Consider the following 17,906-nt stretch of genomic DNA (forward strand, 5'->3'; position numbering starts at 1 on the left):
AAAGATAACTCCAAGATTCCTCACAGTGGTGCTGGAGGCCAGGGCGATGCCATCAAGGGAAACTATATCTTTAGATAATGTGTCACGGAGGTGCTTAGGCCCCAGAACAATAACTTCAGTTTTATCTGAGTTTAACATTAGAAAATTACAGGTCATCCAGGTTTTAACATCCCGAAGGCACATCTGAAATTTAGCTAACTGATGAGTTTCATCTGGTTTGATTGATAGATATAACTGAGTATCATCTGCATAACAATGAAAGCTTATGGAATGTTTCCTGATAATATTGCCTAAAGGAAGCATATATAAAGTGAAGAGGATTGGTCCGAGGACAGATCCTTGTGGAACTCCATGACTAACTTTGGCGTGCATGGAGGACTCATCGTCAACATGTACAAACTGAAATCGATCTGATAAATAGGACTTAAACCAGCTTAGAGTGGTTCCTTTAATGCCAATGAAATGTTCCAGTCTCTGCAATAGGATCTGATGGTCAATGGTATCAAATGCAGCACTAAGATCTAATAAAACCAGTACAGAGACAAGTCCTTTGTCTGATGCAATAAGGAGGTCGTTAGTAAGTTTCACCAGTGCTCTCTCTGTGCTATGATGAACTCTAAATCCTGGAATCCATGGGTTCATTTAGAGATGGATGCCGTCTCTCCGAATCAGACCGGGTCTTCCCTAGAAAGTCTGCCAATGATCTACAAATCGTTTGCTGGACACCACCTCGACAACCAGCAGTGGAATGACGACATGCGGCTATACATGTCATCACTGGTCAGATTTGGCAGGGGTCCAGAGAAAACTACGGTGTCCGACATTGTTTTAGCATATGTACACACCGACACAACATTAATCTTAGTGACCTCAGTCATTACCGCCGACATGAATAACAATCTTACTGTATTTACGTTTATCCTTAGCCAGCAGTTTCAAATAAGAGAGTGATGAATTTGCTCAGGAAAATTCACCATAACTTTACTTTAAAGTTTCGAACACAGCCTCAGTTAGCTAGTGACTACAGAGATGATCACAAGCATGCTAATAAATTCACTGGTATTAGCTAGCTTTTTAGTTAGCTAAAGTTAAAGGTTACTACATGGTACTGTTAACAAAGTTTTTCACCTCTCTCCCAGCCATGGACGTGGTTCTTGCAGCTCTAGACGGGACCGCCAAACCGCCTTGTGGCCCAGAGAGCTGTGCATTCTGTTTGCATATCTTGTGCTCTTTCGTCATTGGCGGAGCAATCTGTCAATCCCAGCTTTCCAGAAAATACGACTTGTGATTGGACTGTACTTCAGCAGACAGCAAAGCCTTGGCCATGAGCAGAATACCCTGCCTCCAGGCTTTTTGTCTCCTTTTTTTTCAGACCCTCACTTGGGAGGTTGCGAAGCTTCCTTTTTGCTCAGTCTGAGTTTCAGAACAGAGCTGCGTGACAACGCTGCCACCAATCATGTGAGTTGCAAGCTCACAACTGTGTGGGCGTGTCTCCGCAAAGTGGCTGTTGAAACTCAGCTCTGAAAAAATTGTCTGCAATAGGAGTGCTAATGTAATGTAATAAAGTTTCGCCCTTTCGAACCTCAGTTTTCAGAGTTTCAAAACTTTTTTTCACCTGTTGGCACACCAGTTTTCAGATCACCATACAAGGTTCCAAACCTGGAAAACAAACTACACACTGGGAGTTCAGTGACAAATTTGAAACTCTGAAAAAACGATTGCACAACATCCTAAAAAAGAATGTTGCATTTCTGAACGACGTAATGTTTGCAGAGATTTTATATTTTTTAACACTTTGCAAGCTTGTAAATTTTAGTTTTCAATCTTTTCAAACTAGTTTCAACTTTTCAGAACTTTATTTTCAGTTTTGAATCATGGCGGGATATTAATCCCATACATCAGCTCTGTGAAGTCACCTTGTTGTTGCTGTAAAGTGTGACGTTCAGGCAGGTCTGTTGTTTCTCTAAATCTCCTGCTGAAGTCTCAGGGTGGACAGTCTGTCCCAGCAGACAGCAGCACCACCTGCTGGACAACAGCTCCACTTACAGTCTGCTGTACGCATGAATGTGTACATTTCACCTGAAGGAATACTTCAAAATTTCTGGAAATACTTTCTGTCTTCAAGAGAGAAGGAGATTTCCCTCTCTTCCACAACGAAGGATGAGTTTTCCCTCCTCTCTGTCATTCTAAGTTCTATATTGTCTGATAATCTTTTTATTTGTTTTGATATTTCATCATTATGTAAACATTCAGACACTCTCCTCCCTGCTTCACCAGGCATTTTACAAAGGATTTATTCAGTATGAGGTAGTGACGTCCACTTTTTATTGATCTATTCGTTGTTGTTTTGTTGTTTTAAGGGTCGCGCTGTCTCATTCTGCCCTGTACAGGTATGCAGGGCTGGAACATCATTAGAAAGCTAATCCTGAATATCAAAAGACAAAACATCCAACAATTCATTAAAAATACATGTTTATTTATATGAAATCAATATAATCAAACAAACAGAATAACAAGATGTAAAGTTCAACTGCTTCATAATAAATGTATTGATCCGGTTGCCTGAGCACCAACCCAATGGTTAAATATTTAAACACATGAAGCACAAAAATCATCCCTCTGAACTCTGCCTGCTGTGAGCTGCAGGAACACTTTCTAACCCTGAACATCAGCCAGCACATTTCCTCTAAAGCGTATTTGGTTACAAGTTGTCTATGAATGCCCTTTTCAGGACAGCTGCTGAACCGCGCTCAGCTGCACTTCACTGTAGCTGGCCGGTTCAATCGACCCCTCGGATCTGTGTTGTGTGTTTCTCTCAATGCAGCCGTTTATCTGGACAGCAACAGAACGTGTTCTGGTCTGTCATCCAGTCGGCTCGCCTTAGGCAGTTCACACACAGCGAACAGAACAGCGAGTTCTTTTAGCACCGATGACAGCTAGTTTAGAAGATGCATTTTGTCCTTACTTAAACACTACAGCACTTTAAAAGTACAACAGCCCACTCACAACTGGTCGTATCAGCCTCTCCATACGTTCCAGTGCACGTGTTCATGTAGTTCATATATACAGGCGTAACACGATATTTGTACACAGCGCTGTGTTTAGCAACTCATGCATGTCTCATGAGCTAACAACGTTTCAGGCGCGTTAGCATTTACCTGCTACGTCTGAGAGAGGGCACTCTCAAGCCAATAAATCCCCACAGATACATGGATAATAAATAAAGAATAAATTTACTACATAAACTGTGTTACACTGGCGGTGGGACCTCTTCATACAACACCTATTCATCACCTCCAGCCTAGGGCTGTGCGATATGACGATAGGATCTATTGTTTATTTGGCTCTGTCGCAAACACACACCTTCCTGTCATATTCTGAAGTTTACTATGAACTGGGTAATACTGAACAGGAGGACTCAGGCCACGCAAGCAAAAACGAGGAGTTCACATCAGAGACAGAAGTCTGTTCTCTGGACGAGGAACACAACTCTATTCCAGCCATGATGTGTGTCAGTAGTTTGTTGTGATGTTCTCTGCAGCAGCAGCAGAGCTGAGATACTCTCAGGTCTGCTGCTGCTGCTGCTCTGATGTGTAGCAACAAGTAGCGTCAGCTTCTAAACTACATTACTTTCTGTGTTGTTTTTCACTCTACATCGTGGTCATGGTATTGGATTTCTCCAGAATAGCTACCCCACCTTAATGACAGTATCCTAACTCATGATATTTCATTGCATTTACAGAAAATGTTCTATATCAAGATACTGCGTGTATAGTTATGGGGACATGAGATTTGAACAGCCCTAATCCAACCTCTTATACCCACAGTGAAGACAATCTAATTCACTGATCAGACGTATGAAATCTTCACGAATTTCATCCCATATTATGGATATGTTCACCATGCCTGTCTGAGCCTTCCTGAACTTCTCTGAGGTGTAGTGCACGCCACCATTAGCTGTGACCATCTCATCTATTTTCTCCAGAAGCTCATTGACCTGCATCCTGTTTCCTGTGTTTGTGTTATCAAGCACACAGATTCTACCGCCACACTTTTCCACCAGATTTTTTACATATCTGTTTTCATTGCACAAATCACCAATTGATTGGCCTTTTAGTTTATCTCCATGAGTGAAAAGGACCATCACATACTTATCAACATCCCTGCCGAAGAGTTTTGGCAGAATCCCAAACAGTTTGACTTTGGCTTCAGAGATCCTGTCTATCTTCACCACGATGACGAAGGCATGTGGTCCTGGACTGGCCTCTTTTATCAACTTCATGATCTCCAGGTACAGCTTTTTGGGTCTCAGGACTTTTCCAGTGAATCCTGGAGTGTCCACCACTGTGACCTGACGACCCCCCACTGTGGCTGACCCAGAGACGGTCTCTGTACTGACTGCATTAAAGCCACAGCCTGATCTGAACCTGAGATCCCAGGATGGTGTTTCCTGATGCACTTTTTCCATCTCCAGGTAGACCGAGCAGCACGATCCTCCTGTCCGTCCTGGGATGTTCAGCTGAAGGACAGAAAGCACAGAGGGATTAGAAACCCCCTCTGGACCACTCAGGCTGCAGATTCATTAAGTCAATCCTCGGTGATATAAAGAGGTGGACATGAAAATCCAGGTAGGAACTGAAAAGGTTGTTGCGAGTCTGGTTCTTTGGCAGTCTACACAGAGATCTGTAAAATGTCAATCAACGGTAATTTTAAACATTTGGATGAAACATTTTACTGACATTTATAAATGCAGCTTTTCTTTACAGAATGTCGTGTGAACCACCTTATATATGTTGTAGCAGTGTTTGTTCACAGCTGAACGCCACGGCTCGACAGGACCCAGCAAGCCGGAGCCGTCATTTCACCGTCACCATCGCGTAAGCAAAGTCAACAGTGATTACAAAGTGTTTGGTTTCACTTCTTTCACATGTTCTAAGAGCAGCCAAGATAGAGCTCCCAGACAGACCGGCTGTGTGTGGCTCACTTTTAGTCAAAATGATCAAAAGTGATTAGTTGTAGTTTTTGCCCAGGGTTAGGGTTAGAGATAGCTGATATCCTGTTATTCTGCAATGTCAATAATATCTACAAGATATTAGGTGTCATTTTATTGTCATGGTCTATCTGTAGCCACGATTTAGGTCTTCTTTGGACAGGCTACATGTAGTCTGCTTTAAGCCCACCCAGTGAAATCGAGGCAGTCAGTGGAATGCAGATGTAGTGTAAAAGCGCTTTGAGTGGTTGAAAAGACTAGAAAGGCGTAAGTACGGAGCATTTACATTTACAAAATAGTGTTAAAAAATTGGTTACATGTAGATTTCACCAACGCAGCTCATGAGGTGCGCGACATCATATCATCGAATGCAAGTAAACATTTAAATGATCTTTATTTCTCTGTGACGTTCACTATATTAACTTTGAATTCAAAAACAAAATGCAATTGTGATTCTCTACCACTAGATGGCAACTGTACTGAGACCGAGTGAGACACGACTCCTGGCAACCTTATAACCGTTAAAGAAGACAAACGAAATAACGAAAACTAGATGTGAAGAAACTTTCATAGGACCTAATAAGCCTGCATTTCTAGTGGATATGAAGCCGGGGGAACTTGCGGGGCAGTTGGTGTGGCCGGACCTGTGAGCTCCCCCTGCGCTGGGTTAACTGTCTCCTGTCATTATATTTACTGCATGTCAGCTAGTGTGTGTTTTATGGGCTCACTGACTTTGTTTTAATATCTAGTTTTTGATTAATAAAGATTTAGATTTTAATAGAACTGCTTTCCAGTCAGACTTTCCTTCAGGGTGCTAGGGACCTGTTGTTTGTGGCTCCAAGGGGGCCCTCCACTATCTTCCATTTTCTTAGCTGTCACCTCCATTTATTGTTTTTCACCTGTTTAACCAGAGGAGATGAATTTCTTGGGCCCACTGGGTAGCAGGATTAGGGCAGTTTGCTCTAAGGGTTTTCTGTATGTAGGTTAGAAATGAAACTGTAGATGTAGCACGTGCTTCCTTTATTTGTACTATTTATTTAGACAATGAGTCAGTACTTTAAATATATATATTTGCTTAGTGTTTGGGCCCCACGTACAAACTTTACATAGCTTAAAAAGGGTGTCCCTTTTCTCAAATATTTCTGATTGTAGTTTATTTTAATGTTTTGTGAAAAAACTAAGCTGGACTAAGCTTGGCATCGTGCAGCGACAAAGACTAAAACTAAACTGAAACTAATATAAACTACACTAAAATGAAACATTTTACAAAAATAAAAACTAAACTAGCAAACCCACGTTAAAATCTAATTAAAACAAAACAAAAAGCCAAAACAAAATAAAAACTAATGAACCTTGCTGCTCGAGACCTGAGAGTTAGTAGACATCAGAGTCGCCAGATCTTGCGATAAACATTTCCTATATTTTATTCTATTTTTTAAACGAGAGTTACCCGACGGAGAGCGAGACTTTACAACAAACGGTGAAGGAGAAAACACGTTTAATTTGGTATCTGTGTTTTCATTCAGACATGTCTGCATTATTTTTACTCATGTGTAGGAACCGTGTGTCAGTCCAGGATCTCTCGAGGAACGTGGTCGTTCACGCTGAAGTTGGTGCTGCTTTTAACCAGTTCCTTCTGCTTGTGTAGTGTACAAACTTCGCGACGATGTTCTTCATGGTGTCAACCGGGAGCGCCAGCTGTTTATAGCTTTCCTCTAGGACTTCGACCGCCTGCTCTGGGATGCCCGAGATGACCAGATTGCTCCGTATTTGTATAGTGCCTTTGTAGTCAAGTGCTTCTACACTACACACATCCACACACTGAGCCAAGTGCTCTGTAGAAGGTGATGAGAATGGGTGGTGGGAGACAGTCGCCGCAGGAAACGCAGCCAATGATTTATTTCTTGACCAGTCGCTCGAAGTGCTTCATTGTGATGGTGGTTAGTGCTTCTACTTCCTGTTTGCTGTGGGAGAAGCAGAGAGATCGTCCTGCAGAGAAAGAAGCTTTGAAGCCTGGTACTGGCTGTACTTTAAGATCTGACAGGAAGCCTTTTGCTGGGTTCTGGTTTTAGATTAAATTTTTTTTCTCTGCCTGTTGCAGCCACTTTACCGTGGACAGAAACTCAGTACATTTACTCAAGTTCTGTACTTAAGTAGGAATAAGGATCTGAGGCAGAGGAAAAACTAAACATGAATAGCTGATAATTAGCTGCTGTAATGAAGAATCTAACACATTTAACTGGGTTGAGCTGAGAGCAGTAAAAATGTGCTACCAGTAAGCACCGGAAAGGGAAACTAGTCAATCCACTTATCTTGTTAGAATGGTAAACACAGAGCCAGGGAGTCTCAGTACCAGGGCTCTCATTTATAAAACTGTGCGTAGAATCCTCACTAAAAGTGTATTTGCACCCAAAAGCCAAAAATGGCGTACCGTGCATACGCACATCTGTAAGCAATCAATCAACATTTATTTATATAGCATTTACAGCAACCAACAGGTGTCCAAAGTGCTTTACATCAACCAAGAATAAACAACACAGCATTCAATAAAAGACAAGAAAAAACATGAAGCCTAGAAAACAGTAAGCCAGATAAGGTTACCTAAAATCATCAGAAGAAGAGGGAAGTTGTTAAACCACTGCTGCGCATTAAAAGCCATCCATCCATCGTCAACTGCTTATCCTGCGGACAGGGTTGCTGGAGCTGACATCGGGCGAAAAGCGGGATACACCCTGGACAGGTCGCCAGTCCATCGCAGGGCCACACAACCACTCACACCTAAGGACAATTTAGGGTAACCAATCAACTTAGCCTGCATGTCTTTGGATGGTGGGAGGAAGCCGGAGCACCCGGAGAGAACCCACACAGACACGGGGAGAACATGCAAACTCCACACAGAAAGGCCGGGGCAACCGGGGTTTGAACCCACAACCTTCTTGCTGTGAGGCGACAGTGCTAACCACCGCACCACCTTGCTGCATTAAAAGCCTTTCTAAATAAATAAGTTTTGATTTAAGATGAACAACATCCATTATTGTGCGATTATTGTGCATTATTGTGCGAAGGCCCGATCGCCCCACTGTTTGTACCTCGACCTCCGGACTTCTAAAGCCCGTTGATCCAAAGACCGCAACAGCCGGTTTTGCCCACCCAAAGTTAAAAGCTCGGAAAAATACTCCGGGGTAGGCCATTTAAGGCTTTGAAAAAACAATAAAATCTTGAAATTGATTCTAAAACGCACCGGGAGCCAGTGCAGTGTAAACAGAGCGGGAGTGATGTGTGCACTACTAGATGTATTGTTAAAAAGCGAGCAGCAACATTTAGCACAAGTTGAAGACGCGAGATGGATGTTTGACTTAGACCAACATAAAGAGCGTTGCAACCTTAACTTTAGCCAGGAGACAAAGTTGGAAGAAGCTCGTTCTGACAACATTGCTAATCTGCTTGTCAAATTTCACGCTACAGTCGAATGTCACACCCAGATTTTTGACAGTTTGCTTGGCGCATGTAGTCAAAGCTCCCAGACTTAAAGCTGGATTGTTTCACATGCATTTAGTACTGAAGATAATACACTCAGTTTTACCTTCATTCAGATTAAGGAAGTTCATTAATGCCATTAAGCAGGCAGTTTAGTGCAACACTGTCATTAGGCTTCATAGGCAGATAGATTTGCAGGTCATCTGCATAACAATGAAATGACAGGTTGTCTATTATAGCCCCTAACGACAACGTATATAAAGAGAACAGGATGGGGCCAAGAATTGAACCCTGGGGCACCCTGCAATAGAGAGGAACTGATGATGAGGCGAAGTCACCCACTGTGACAGAGAAACTGCTATTTGTCAAACAGGAGCTAAACCATTTAAGTGCGGAGCCTTGAATGCCTACAAAATGCTCAAGGCGTGCAAGAAGGACTGCATGGTCCACTGGATCAAAAGCTAGTTCAAGCAAGCAAGTTCTCTTTATAAATCACAATCAACTTGAAATGTGGCCCCTGTGAGGGAGCGCCATGTCCGGCCCTCCAAACGCCCACAGCTGCCTCCAAACGCTCAGTGAAGCTCATTAATATTAATGCATCCTGACTGCAGGAAGAAAAGGAGGCAGACTCTGAATCTAACTCAGGGACTCTCACGTTCCTTTTGCTGAAGCTGTTTGGTGGGTAAAATACGAACTTAATAATAATAATAAATAAAAGCAATACATTTTATTTGTAGTGCACTTTACATTTGAAGCAAATCTCAAAGTGCTACAGTTAAGGTCATAAAAGCAAAGTAAAACAAAAAATATAAAAGATTCAACGCTTGTGCACCGGAGGAAAGGGGGCCCCGGAGCTTCGCCTCCTTTATAACCGATCTGCAGGAAGGGGCCTCCCTCTGAGTAGTGACGTCGCTGGCTGGAGGGGGCCACACAGATTAGACACACATTTAGAGGAACAGAGACCAGGAAGCAGGGGAGGCTTTAGGGTGGGGCTACAAGCTGATTGACAAGTCTCTACCATGGCGACCTTTCAATTAGGATAGGGGCGACTTGTATCCGCTGTATCCGTGTACATTTAACCAGCGCCGCTGAAAAAGCTTATTAGGAGTTGGCTGCTCATTTTTCTGGAGACAACATTTAGTTTTAAGCCTGTTGTTCGCTAGACAAAGTTATTAGCCCTGTCAAACAGGACAGTTAATGTGAATTACAGATGCACCAAGCTAAGCAAGCTAGCTAGCTCCACACACGGCCATTAGCTCCACCGTCTTGTCCAAATATGGTCAAATCCCGTGCTGCTGGTTGCAAAAAAATCACCTATTGGCCAAACTCAAGACAAGTCCACAAACCAACGAGTGACGTCACAATGACGTCCACTTCTTATATACAGTCTATGGTTCTGACAGTAAGGATGTCAGAGTTTGGTGTGTAGTTGAAAGGTTGAGGACCCAAATGCAGGACACAGAGCGGAGCAGGTACAGTTCAAATGATTTATTTAACAACAAAAAGCGAGCACACTTACTAAAAGCGGCTGAGTCCAAGCAAACCAAAATAATAAACAATCCAAACAGACTATCCAAAAGGCAAAATCCACATGACGAGAACAAGCGGGGGGAAACGAACAGGCAGAGGACATCATATGAGACAGAGCACGACAAACTACAATGGACCAACAGGAATCTACAGGTGAGACAGGGGAACAGACAGCACCCTGACAAAAAGTGTAACTTGACACCAACACTGAACATACGCTCAAAAACATACAAAGAGGAGGACATGGAAAAGACAGACTGAAAACTAGGATTATACAGAACACAGAGCACACAAAGCCAAAATAATGCAAACACAGAACCAAGAGTAAATAAAAAGACCTTAACTAAGACACAGAACTAAAATGCAGGACTAAACCAAGATACGAGACAGAACTGGTACTAAGTGAAAAAAACTGAACATGCAAATAAACAATGGAATAAATGAGGATAAAAACAGGAAACACAAGACAAGGAACAAAACCCCAAAACAGAAAACATGGACCAAGCTAATAACTGATTGGATAAAGTAGACAAGATAACAGAACACCACAGACAAACGCCAAGACATACAGGATCAGACCAAAATGCAAAAATAGACGGAGTAAACTGGACACAAGACAACAGACAGGACTTAAACCCAAAACAAAGACTAAATAACAGATAATGAACTGACCAATAAACAAAACTCACAGAACTAAACTAAACAGAGCAGACAGGTGGAATGTGACACCAAACATGAAGAAATAGTAAACACATCTAAGGACCAAGACAAAGAACTGATACAGAAGCCTGAAGAAATAAAATAGGAACACAGAATGAGACGAAAAGAAAAGAAACAAGAATCAGAACACAGATTTTGACAAAGCGAGTCCAAGCTTGTTTTCAAGGTGATAATACCGCTTGGTTCGTTAGTGCTCCTGGCTGTTGGAAATACAGCCATACGATATCCTTTGAGGGTTGCACAGAGCTCCACTTGCTACCCAATGGTACCCTGACTGCTGTTAGGTCCTGGGATAAAATGCTGAGAGCTATTGTCAAATCTGCGAGTGTAGTGAGTCCTGGGTTTCTCCTTGTGCAGTAGATCCTAGGTTTCTCCTGGTACAGTGGGTCCTGGCTTCCTCCTGGTGCAGTCGGTCCTAGGTTCCTCCTTGTGCAGTGAGTCCTGGGTTGGTGGAGTGGGTCCTTGGTTCCTCCTGGTGCAGTGGGTCCTAGGTTCCTCCTGTTGCAGTGGATCATGTGTTCCTCCTGGTTAAGTGGGCTCTTGGTTCCTCCTGGTGCAGTGGGTCCTGAGTTCCTCCTGGTGCAGTGGGCCCTGGGTTCCTCCTGGTGTGCTGGGTCCTGGGTTCCTCCTCGTGCAGTAGGTCCTAGGTTTCTCCTGGTTCAGTAGGTCCTAGGTTTCTCCTGGTGCAGTGGGTCCTGGGTTCCTCCTGATGCAGTGGGTCCTGGGTTCCTTCTGGTGCAGTGGGACCAGGTTCCTCCTGGTGCAGTGTGTCATGCGTACCTCCTGGTGCAGTGGGCCCTGTGTTCCTCCTGATGCAGTGGGTCCTGGGTTCCTTCTGGTGCAGTGGATCCTTGGTTCCTTCTGGTGCAGTTGGCCCTGTGTTCCTCCTGATGCAGTGGATCCTGTGTTCCTCCTGGTGGAGTGGACCCTTATTTCCGAAACGTACTATAAGTCCAGTTGGAAATGGAGATCAAGATCGCTGTTTTGGGAGTTGTGGACAAAGACCACCAGTAGGGGCGCTAATTTAGGATACGCTTATATGAGTCATATTAGGAGGTTGGTTAAAACGACCTGTTGTTGTGTACGCTGGAGAACTTCTTGTTATTTTCATCACATGGTCATCCTCAACAACCTGCCCAGGGTTGCACAGAGCTTCTGTACCTGGCGCTTCTCCTCTTTCATTCAGATTCATTCTTACTTTGGACCTGTCAACTTATTGTTATCATATTGTATATCTGATAGTGACCACGTAATTGTTTCATATTCGATCAATATGGTATTAACACTAGTTTTTGGAATTCTAGTATACAGAAACTGTTAAGTGTGATATGTATACAAAGGTTGAACATCAAAAGGGACTCACAGTACAAAATGTATTGATTGAATTACGTATTTAATTTGAGGACATGACAGTTTGACAGTTCTGGTATAAGCAGCATTGTAGTAATCTCAAATTGATTTCTATTTTTATTCACTTCATTCCACCAGTGTCACTTTTTTATACCTCTCTCCCTTTCCTTTCTTTTCTCATCACTGATTGGCTCTTGTTTTCACCTTTCATCCCTCCTCATTAACCCGTTTGAGTTCAATTCAATTTCAATTCAATTTTATTTATATAGCGCCAAATCACAGCAACAGTTATCTCACAGCACTTTTCATAAAAGAGCAGATCTAGACCGTACTCTATGATGTTATTTACAGAAGCCCAACAATTCACATGTTCACAATTTATTTACTCCCTTCCACTCACTTTTTGACTTTCACATGGGGCGGCAGTTCTGATTGAACTACACTGTATACACTGTAAAGGTTTTAGGACACCCCTCCAAATCATTGAATTCAGTTCCAATTACCTCCATGGCCACAGGTGTATAAAGTCAAGCACCCAGGCTGCAGACTGCTTCTACAAACAGTTGTGAAAATGGGTCGCTCTCAGGAGCTCAGTGAATTCAAGCATGGTATCGTGATATGTTGCCACCTGTGCAATAAGTCCATTCGTGAAATTTCCTCACTACTAAATATTCCACGGTCAGCTGTTAGTGGTATTATAACAAAGTGGAAGCCATTGGGAAAAACAGAAACTCAGCCATGAAGTAGTCGGCCACATAAAATCACAGAGTGGGGTCAACGCATGCAGAGGCGCACAGTGCGCACATTAGCTCAAGAACAGGGCATAGAGAGCTTCATGGAATGGGTTTCCACGGCCGAGCAGCTACATGCAAGCCTTACATCACCAAGTGCAATGCAAAGTGTCTGATGCAGCGGTGTAAAATACGCTGGACGCTAGAGCAGTGGAGACGGGTTCTCTGGAGTAACAACGTTTGGCGGTTGCCGGGAGAATGGTACTTGCCTCACTGCACTGTCAAATGTAAAGTTTGGAGGAGGGGCGTTATGGTATGGGGTTGTTTTTCAGGGCTTGTACCCTTAGGTCCAGTGAAAGGAACTGTTAATGCTTCAGCATACCAAAACATTTTGGCCCCATCCTGTTCCAACATGACTGCGCACCAGTGTACAAAGCAAGATCCATAAAGACCTGGTTGAGTAAGTTTGGTGTGGAGAACTTGACTGACCTGCACAGAGTCCTGACTCCAACCTGATAGACATTTACATTTACTCATTTGGCAGACGCTTTTATCCAAAGCGACATACATTTGAGGAACAACATACAATCATTAACAGAGCATAAAATACAGCACAAGATCTACAACTGACAATACACAATAATAAAAGCAGCAATAAATTCTAGTAAGCGCTGATGGCACATATCACATCAATAGGGTAAATACATAGGGAAAAAGTGTAATCAATACAAGGTAATTGTAGGGGATAGAAGAAGAAGAGCACAGGAAGTGCAAGTTAGAGGTGTTTTAAGAGGAAGTGTTCTCGGAAGGGATGAGTTTTCTTTGAGCTTCTTGAAATTAGAGAGGGACGTCCCTGCGCTGATGGCATGTGGTAGGTCATTCCACCATCGTGGTGTCACAGATGCGAACAGATGAGACTGGGATTTCTTTGTGTGAAGGGATGGCACAGCCAAGTGGCGTTCGGTGAAGGAGCGTAGCGGCCGAGAAGGAACGTAAACTTGTATAATGGAGTTTAGGTAGATGGATGCAGACCCAGTAGTCACTCTGTATGCAAGCATTAGTGACTTGAACCTGATTCTGGAGGCCACGGGGAGCCAGTGGAGGTCACTGAGTAATGGAGTAACAAGCGTCCTTTTGGGCTGATTAAAAACCAGACGCGCTGCTGCGTTCTGAACCATTTGTAGGGGTTTCACCGCACAAGCTGGAAGACCCTCTAGGAGGGCATTGCAGTAGTCAAGGCGAGAGATAACCATGGCCTGTACCAGAAGCTGGGTGGCGTATTGAGTGAGGAAGGGCCTGATCTTTCTGATGTTGTATAGAGCAAAGTGGCACGACCGAGGGACAGCAGCAACATGGTCTGAAAAGGACAGCTGGTCATCAATCATGACACCCAAGTTTCTCACCACCCTGGTTGAATGACCAAGATTTCAGTCTAAGAGAGGTTTAATTGAAGGTGGCAAGCCCTCATCCATGAAGATATGTCCTAGAGACAGTCTGTGATCCATGCCGAGACGGTGGGGTTGTCTGGCGGGAAGGATAGGTAGAGTTGTGTATCGTCTGCGTAGCAGTGGTAAGAGAAGCCAAGCGAGCGAATGATCGGCCCCAGTGAGGTGGTGTAGATTGAGAAGAGAGGGGGCCCTAGCACTGTGGAGAGGCAGTGGGAGAAGGATAATTGTCCCTGCCACAAAACATTGTAGGAACGCCCCGAGAGATAGGATTCGAACTACAGGAGTGCTTTACCCGAGATGCCCATTGCTGAGAGTGCAGATAGCAGGATCCTGTGGTTGACTGTGTCAAAGGCAGCTGATAGGTCAAATAGGATAACAACTGAGGATTGGGCTGCAGCTTTAGCTGACCTTAGGGCTTCTGTTACGGACAAAAGAGCCGTTTCAGTAGAGTGGCCACTCTTAAAACCTTTCTACCTACCGATCTAGGAGGTCATTCCGTGAGAGGAATTCTGAGACCTGTTTGAAGACTGCCCGTTCAATAGTTTTGGATAAAAATGGTAGAAAAATGGTAGAAGAGAGCCCTAACTTGACACAACTCCTAACTGACACTTAGAGCCTTCCCAGAAGAGTTGAAGCTGTTTTAGTTGTAGAGATGAAATGGTATGAATATCACATCATGATTATAGTGACGAAACTGATCACAGTTATCAGCATTATCACGGTGTTGTAAAAATGTGCAAAGATTACAATATACTTATACACACTCTCAAACCATTTCAACAAGTTTTAGATTGAAAACTACAAATGAAATTGCCATTTGTTTGCATAAATAATAAAATAATATCCAGTACCTTCTGGAAACATATGAAAACCATCTGTGGCAAGTATGCATGATCAAGATATTATATTGTATATTATATAGGTAATGCAATGAGCCCATGCACAATTGCATGAAAACAAATACGTCTTTACAAGACAGTGATAGTAACTGCAATGAGCCCAACAACTGACATAAATACAAAGCAGTGTGCAATGTTTCTCCTGTTTGGACACTTTTACAACTAATTTGACAGCTGCTGGATTTAAAAGGAAGAAGAGATGCTGGTTAGTTGACTAAACAGTGTAACGTGTTATGTGCAGTGGACGAAGAGAGTCTGAAGATACGCAATGCACACAGCAGCAGAACAATGTGTAGCATTTTTACAAGAGCAGGTAACACAGAGAGCTTCAGTTTACAAGCTGTTAGCAAGTCTGACCAAAGCTAAAAGTTCACTCACTGCGTTCAATATAAGGTCAGTTTCCCTCAGTGCTCTCATGAAAACTAAAATAGGACCAGACTTCAAAGTGACAGCAGCGCTGTCGTCCGCCGTGTCATCATTGATCCATACAATCACCTCTCGTGGAGGCCCTGGTTACACCACTTATTTTCAATTCTACGAACAAGTCCATGTAGGATCTTATATATAGCACAGGCAAATTTAAACTTCGATAAATTTTCAAAGCTTAGCAAGTCATGTTTCTGCAAGATTCAGCAGTGATGAAAAGAAAATGGTTTTCTATCAAAGATTTTTAAGGCTCGTTTGAAGAGCGACTATTGGCTTGAGTGTTGTGACATTTGTAAGTGACCAGTCTGTGAAACAGTATTCAATATGAGAAAAGATCATTGAATGAAGAAACATCCTGACTGCATTGCTTGAGATTGATGGTCTAATATGTCTAAAGTTGGAAAGACTGAATTTAACAGTTTTTGATATTCTTTTGACATGATTTTTAAAGGACAGTGTATGTGTTGTAAGAATGGTTAAATAAAGGGGAGTTTGTGAAAAAAACCTTTTGATGGCTTTCGAAGGATTTGGTGCGCCCACGCAGGACCTGCATGACTGCATAGCTGTGCTACAGCAGCCGTCTTCTCTGGTCCTGTCTGCGGCCCTTATGGGATGTCTTGGGCCTCCATGTGCACGGAAAGGCAGGGGACCCAAATCTTTTGGCAACATAGTGCACCGATGTGGTCTTTTCTCAACTGATTATTTGTTGTCAAATGCAAACTTTGGGTTTGAAAAAATTTAAATTTGTTTAGAGGAATTTTGAAGATTCCTAGCTTACTACCATGCATTCTGACTGATGCCCCAATGATTACAGTGATTGTACCTTATTTTGAACCTCCTACATTATGAGCATTATATTTACATGTACATTCCAGCTTGGGCTGTATTGTCTCTACTTTAAATTCTTAACTTCACCAGTGGAGCTGCACATTAACCATGTTTCACACTTTGCTTTGTGTTCTGTGTCAGACTTAAGGCTGGTTCTTGTTGGGAAGACCGGAGCTGGAAAGAGCTCCAGTGGAAACACGAGACTAGATGCCTCCAGTGCAGCAGTCAGACAGTCCTCAGGTAACAAACTTAAACACAGTTAAACACAGTTAAACACACACACACACACACACACACAAGCACACTTAAGTAAGGGAAACTGTATCAAACATAAATTTGGGGTGGATATGAGTTCATTGTGTCACATCGCTAACAGTGGCACTGGAAGTAAATTTTGTCAGGCAGAATCATTCAATATAAATATAATTCCATTGGAAACCAGATTGAAACTTTTAACTCTGTTGTTGTCATCATGTGATTCAGGCTTCTTGCACTGACTTCATGTCTCTGTGTGATCAGTTGCTGCATCCTGAACAGTGTTTTCTCTCCTCAGTGACCGGACAGTGCTGCAAGCAGAAAGGTTTGGTCTTCGGCAGAGAGCTGACCGTCGTCGACACGCCCGGCCTCTTTGACACCTCAGAGTCTGACCACACAGTGAAGAGAGAGATCGCCAAATGCATCAACATGTCGGCCCCGGGGCCCCACGCCATCCTTCTGGCTATCAAGGTGGGGCCCTTCACCAATGAAGAACAAAATGCTGTCAGGCAGGTGGAGGAGGTCTTTGGGGAGGATGCCTGGAAGAACACCATCATTCTTTTCACCCAGAATGAGCAAACTGGACCAGACTTTGAGCGACCTTGAGCGAGATCCTGAAGAAGGCAGGAAACAGATATCATGTCTTCAACAATGATGAGACCAACGATCGTAGACAGGTCCTGGATCTACTGGAGAAGGTGGAGCAGATGGTGGCTGCCAACGGAGGAGGGTTTTACTCCAACTACACCTACCAACAGGTGGTGGAGATGCTGGATCAGAGAGAGGCAGAGCTCAGAGAGTTCTACCAGAAGAAACTGGAGGAGAAAATAAAAGCTGTGGCGTCCAAGTACGAGAAGAAGCTGAGTGAAGCTCAGCAGGAGCATCACAAGGTGGAGGAACGACTGCAGTCTGAGCTGCAGGAGGTGAAGCGCTACTATCATGCTTTGGAGAGTGGAGTCCGTCAGGTTGTGGAGCAGATAGTGTCAACCGACTCCAAACAAGACATTCTGAAGTTTCATGAGACTCTGAAACTGAAATTCACCTCTTAAACTCTTCTGGATCCTCGGTGGATGGTTGTTTCTGAGGCTTGAAGTCGGACAGACATCACATGTTGTAATAAGTGTTGCTGGTAGCTGTCGCTGTTATGCTCTGAGGTTTGATAGTCAACCAACAGAACTGGAGTTCAAAAAGTGCAGATGACAAAGATACAGATACACTGGTAAACAAAGATAGTTAAATTTAAACATAAGGC

At 43.3% G+C, this 17,906-nt stretch overlaps 1 protein-coding gene and 1 pseudogene across 1 annotated transcript; one reads left to right on the forward strand and one right to left on the reverse strand.

Annotated features, from left to right (window-relative positions):
* Positions 1-3,802: 3,802 nt before the first annotated feature.
* On the reverse strand, positions 3,803-4,874 carry LOC123962990 (GTPase IMAP family member 1-like). Its single transcript, XM_046039504.1, has 2 exons — positions 4,866-4,874; positions 3,803-4,519 (listed from the first exon to the last, which is right to left on the reverse strand). Exons 1-2 carry the CDS (start codon positions 4,872-4,874, stop codon positions 3,803-3,805), a joined length of 726 nt encoding a protein of 241 aa, XP_045895460.1.
* Positions 4,875-12,638: 7,764 nt separating this feature from the next.
* On the forward strand, positions 12,639-17,703 carry LOC123962993 (annotated as a pseudogene).
* The last annotated feature ends 203 nt before the right edge of the window (positions 17,704-17,906 follow it).

The sequence above is a fragment of the Micropterus dolomieu genome, linkage group LG23, assembly GCF_021292245.1.
Source record: "Micropterus dolomieu isolate WLL.071019.BEF.003 ecotype Adirondacks linkage group LG23, ASM2129224v1, whole genome shotgun sequence".
NCBI lineage: Eukaryota > Metazoa > Chordata > Actinopteri > Centrarchiformes > Centrarchidae > Micropterus > Micropterus dolomieu.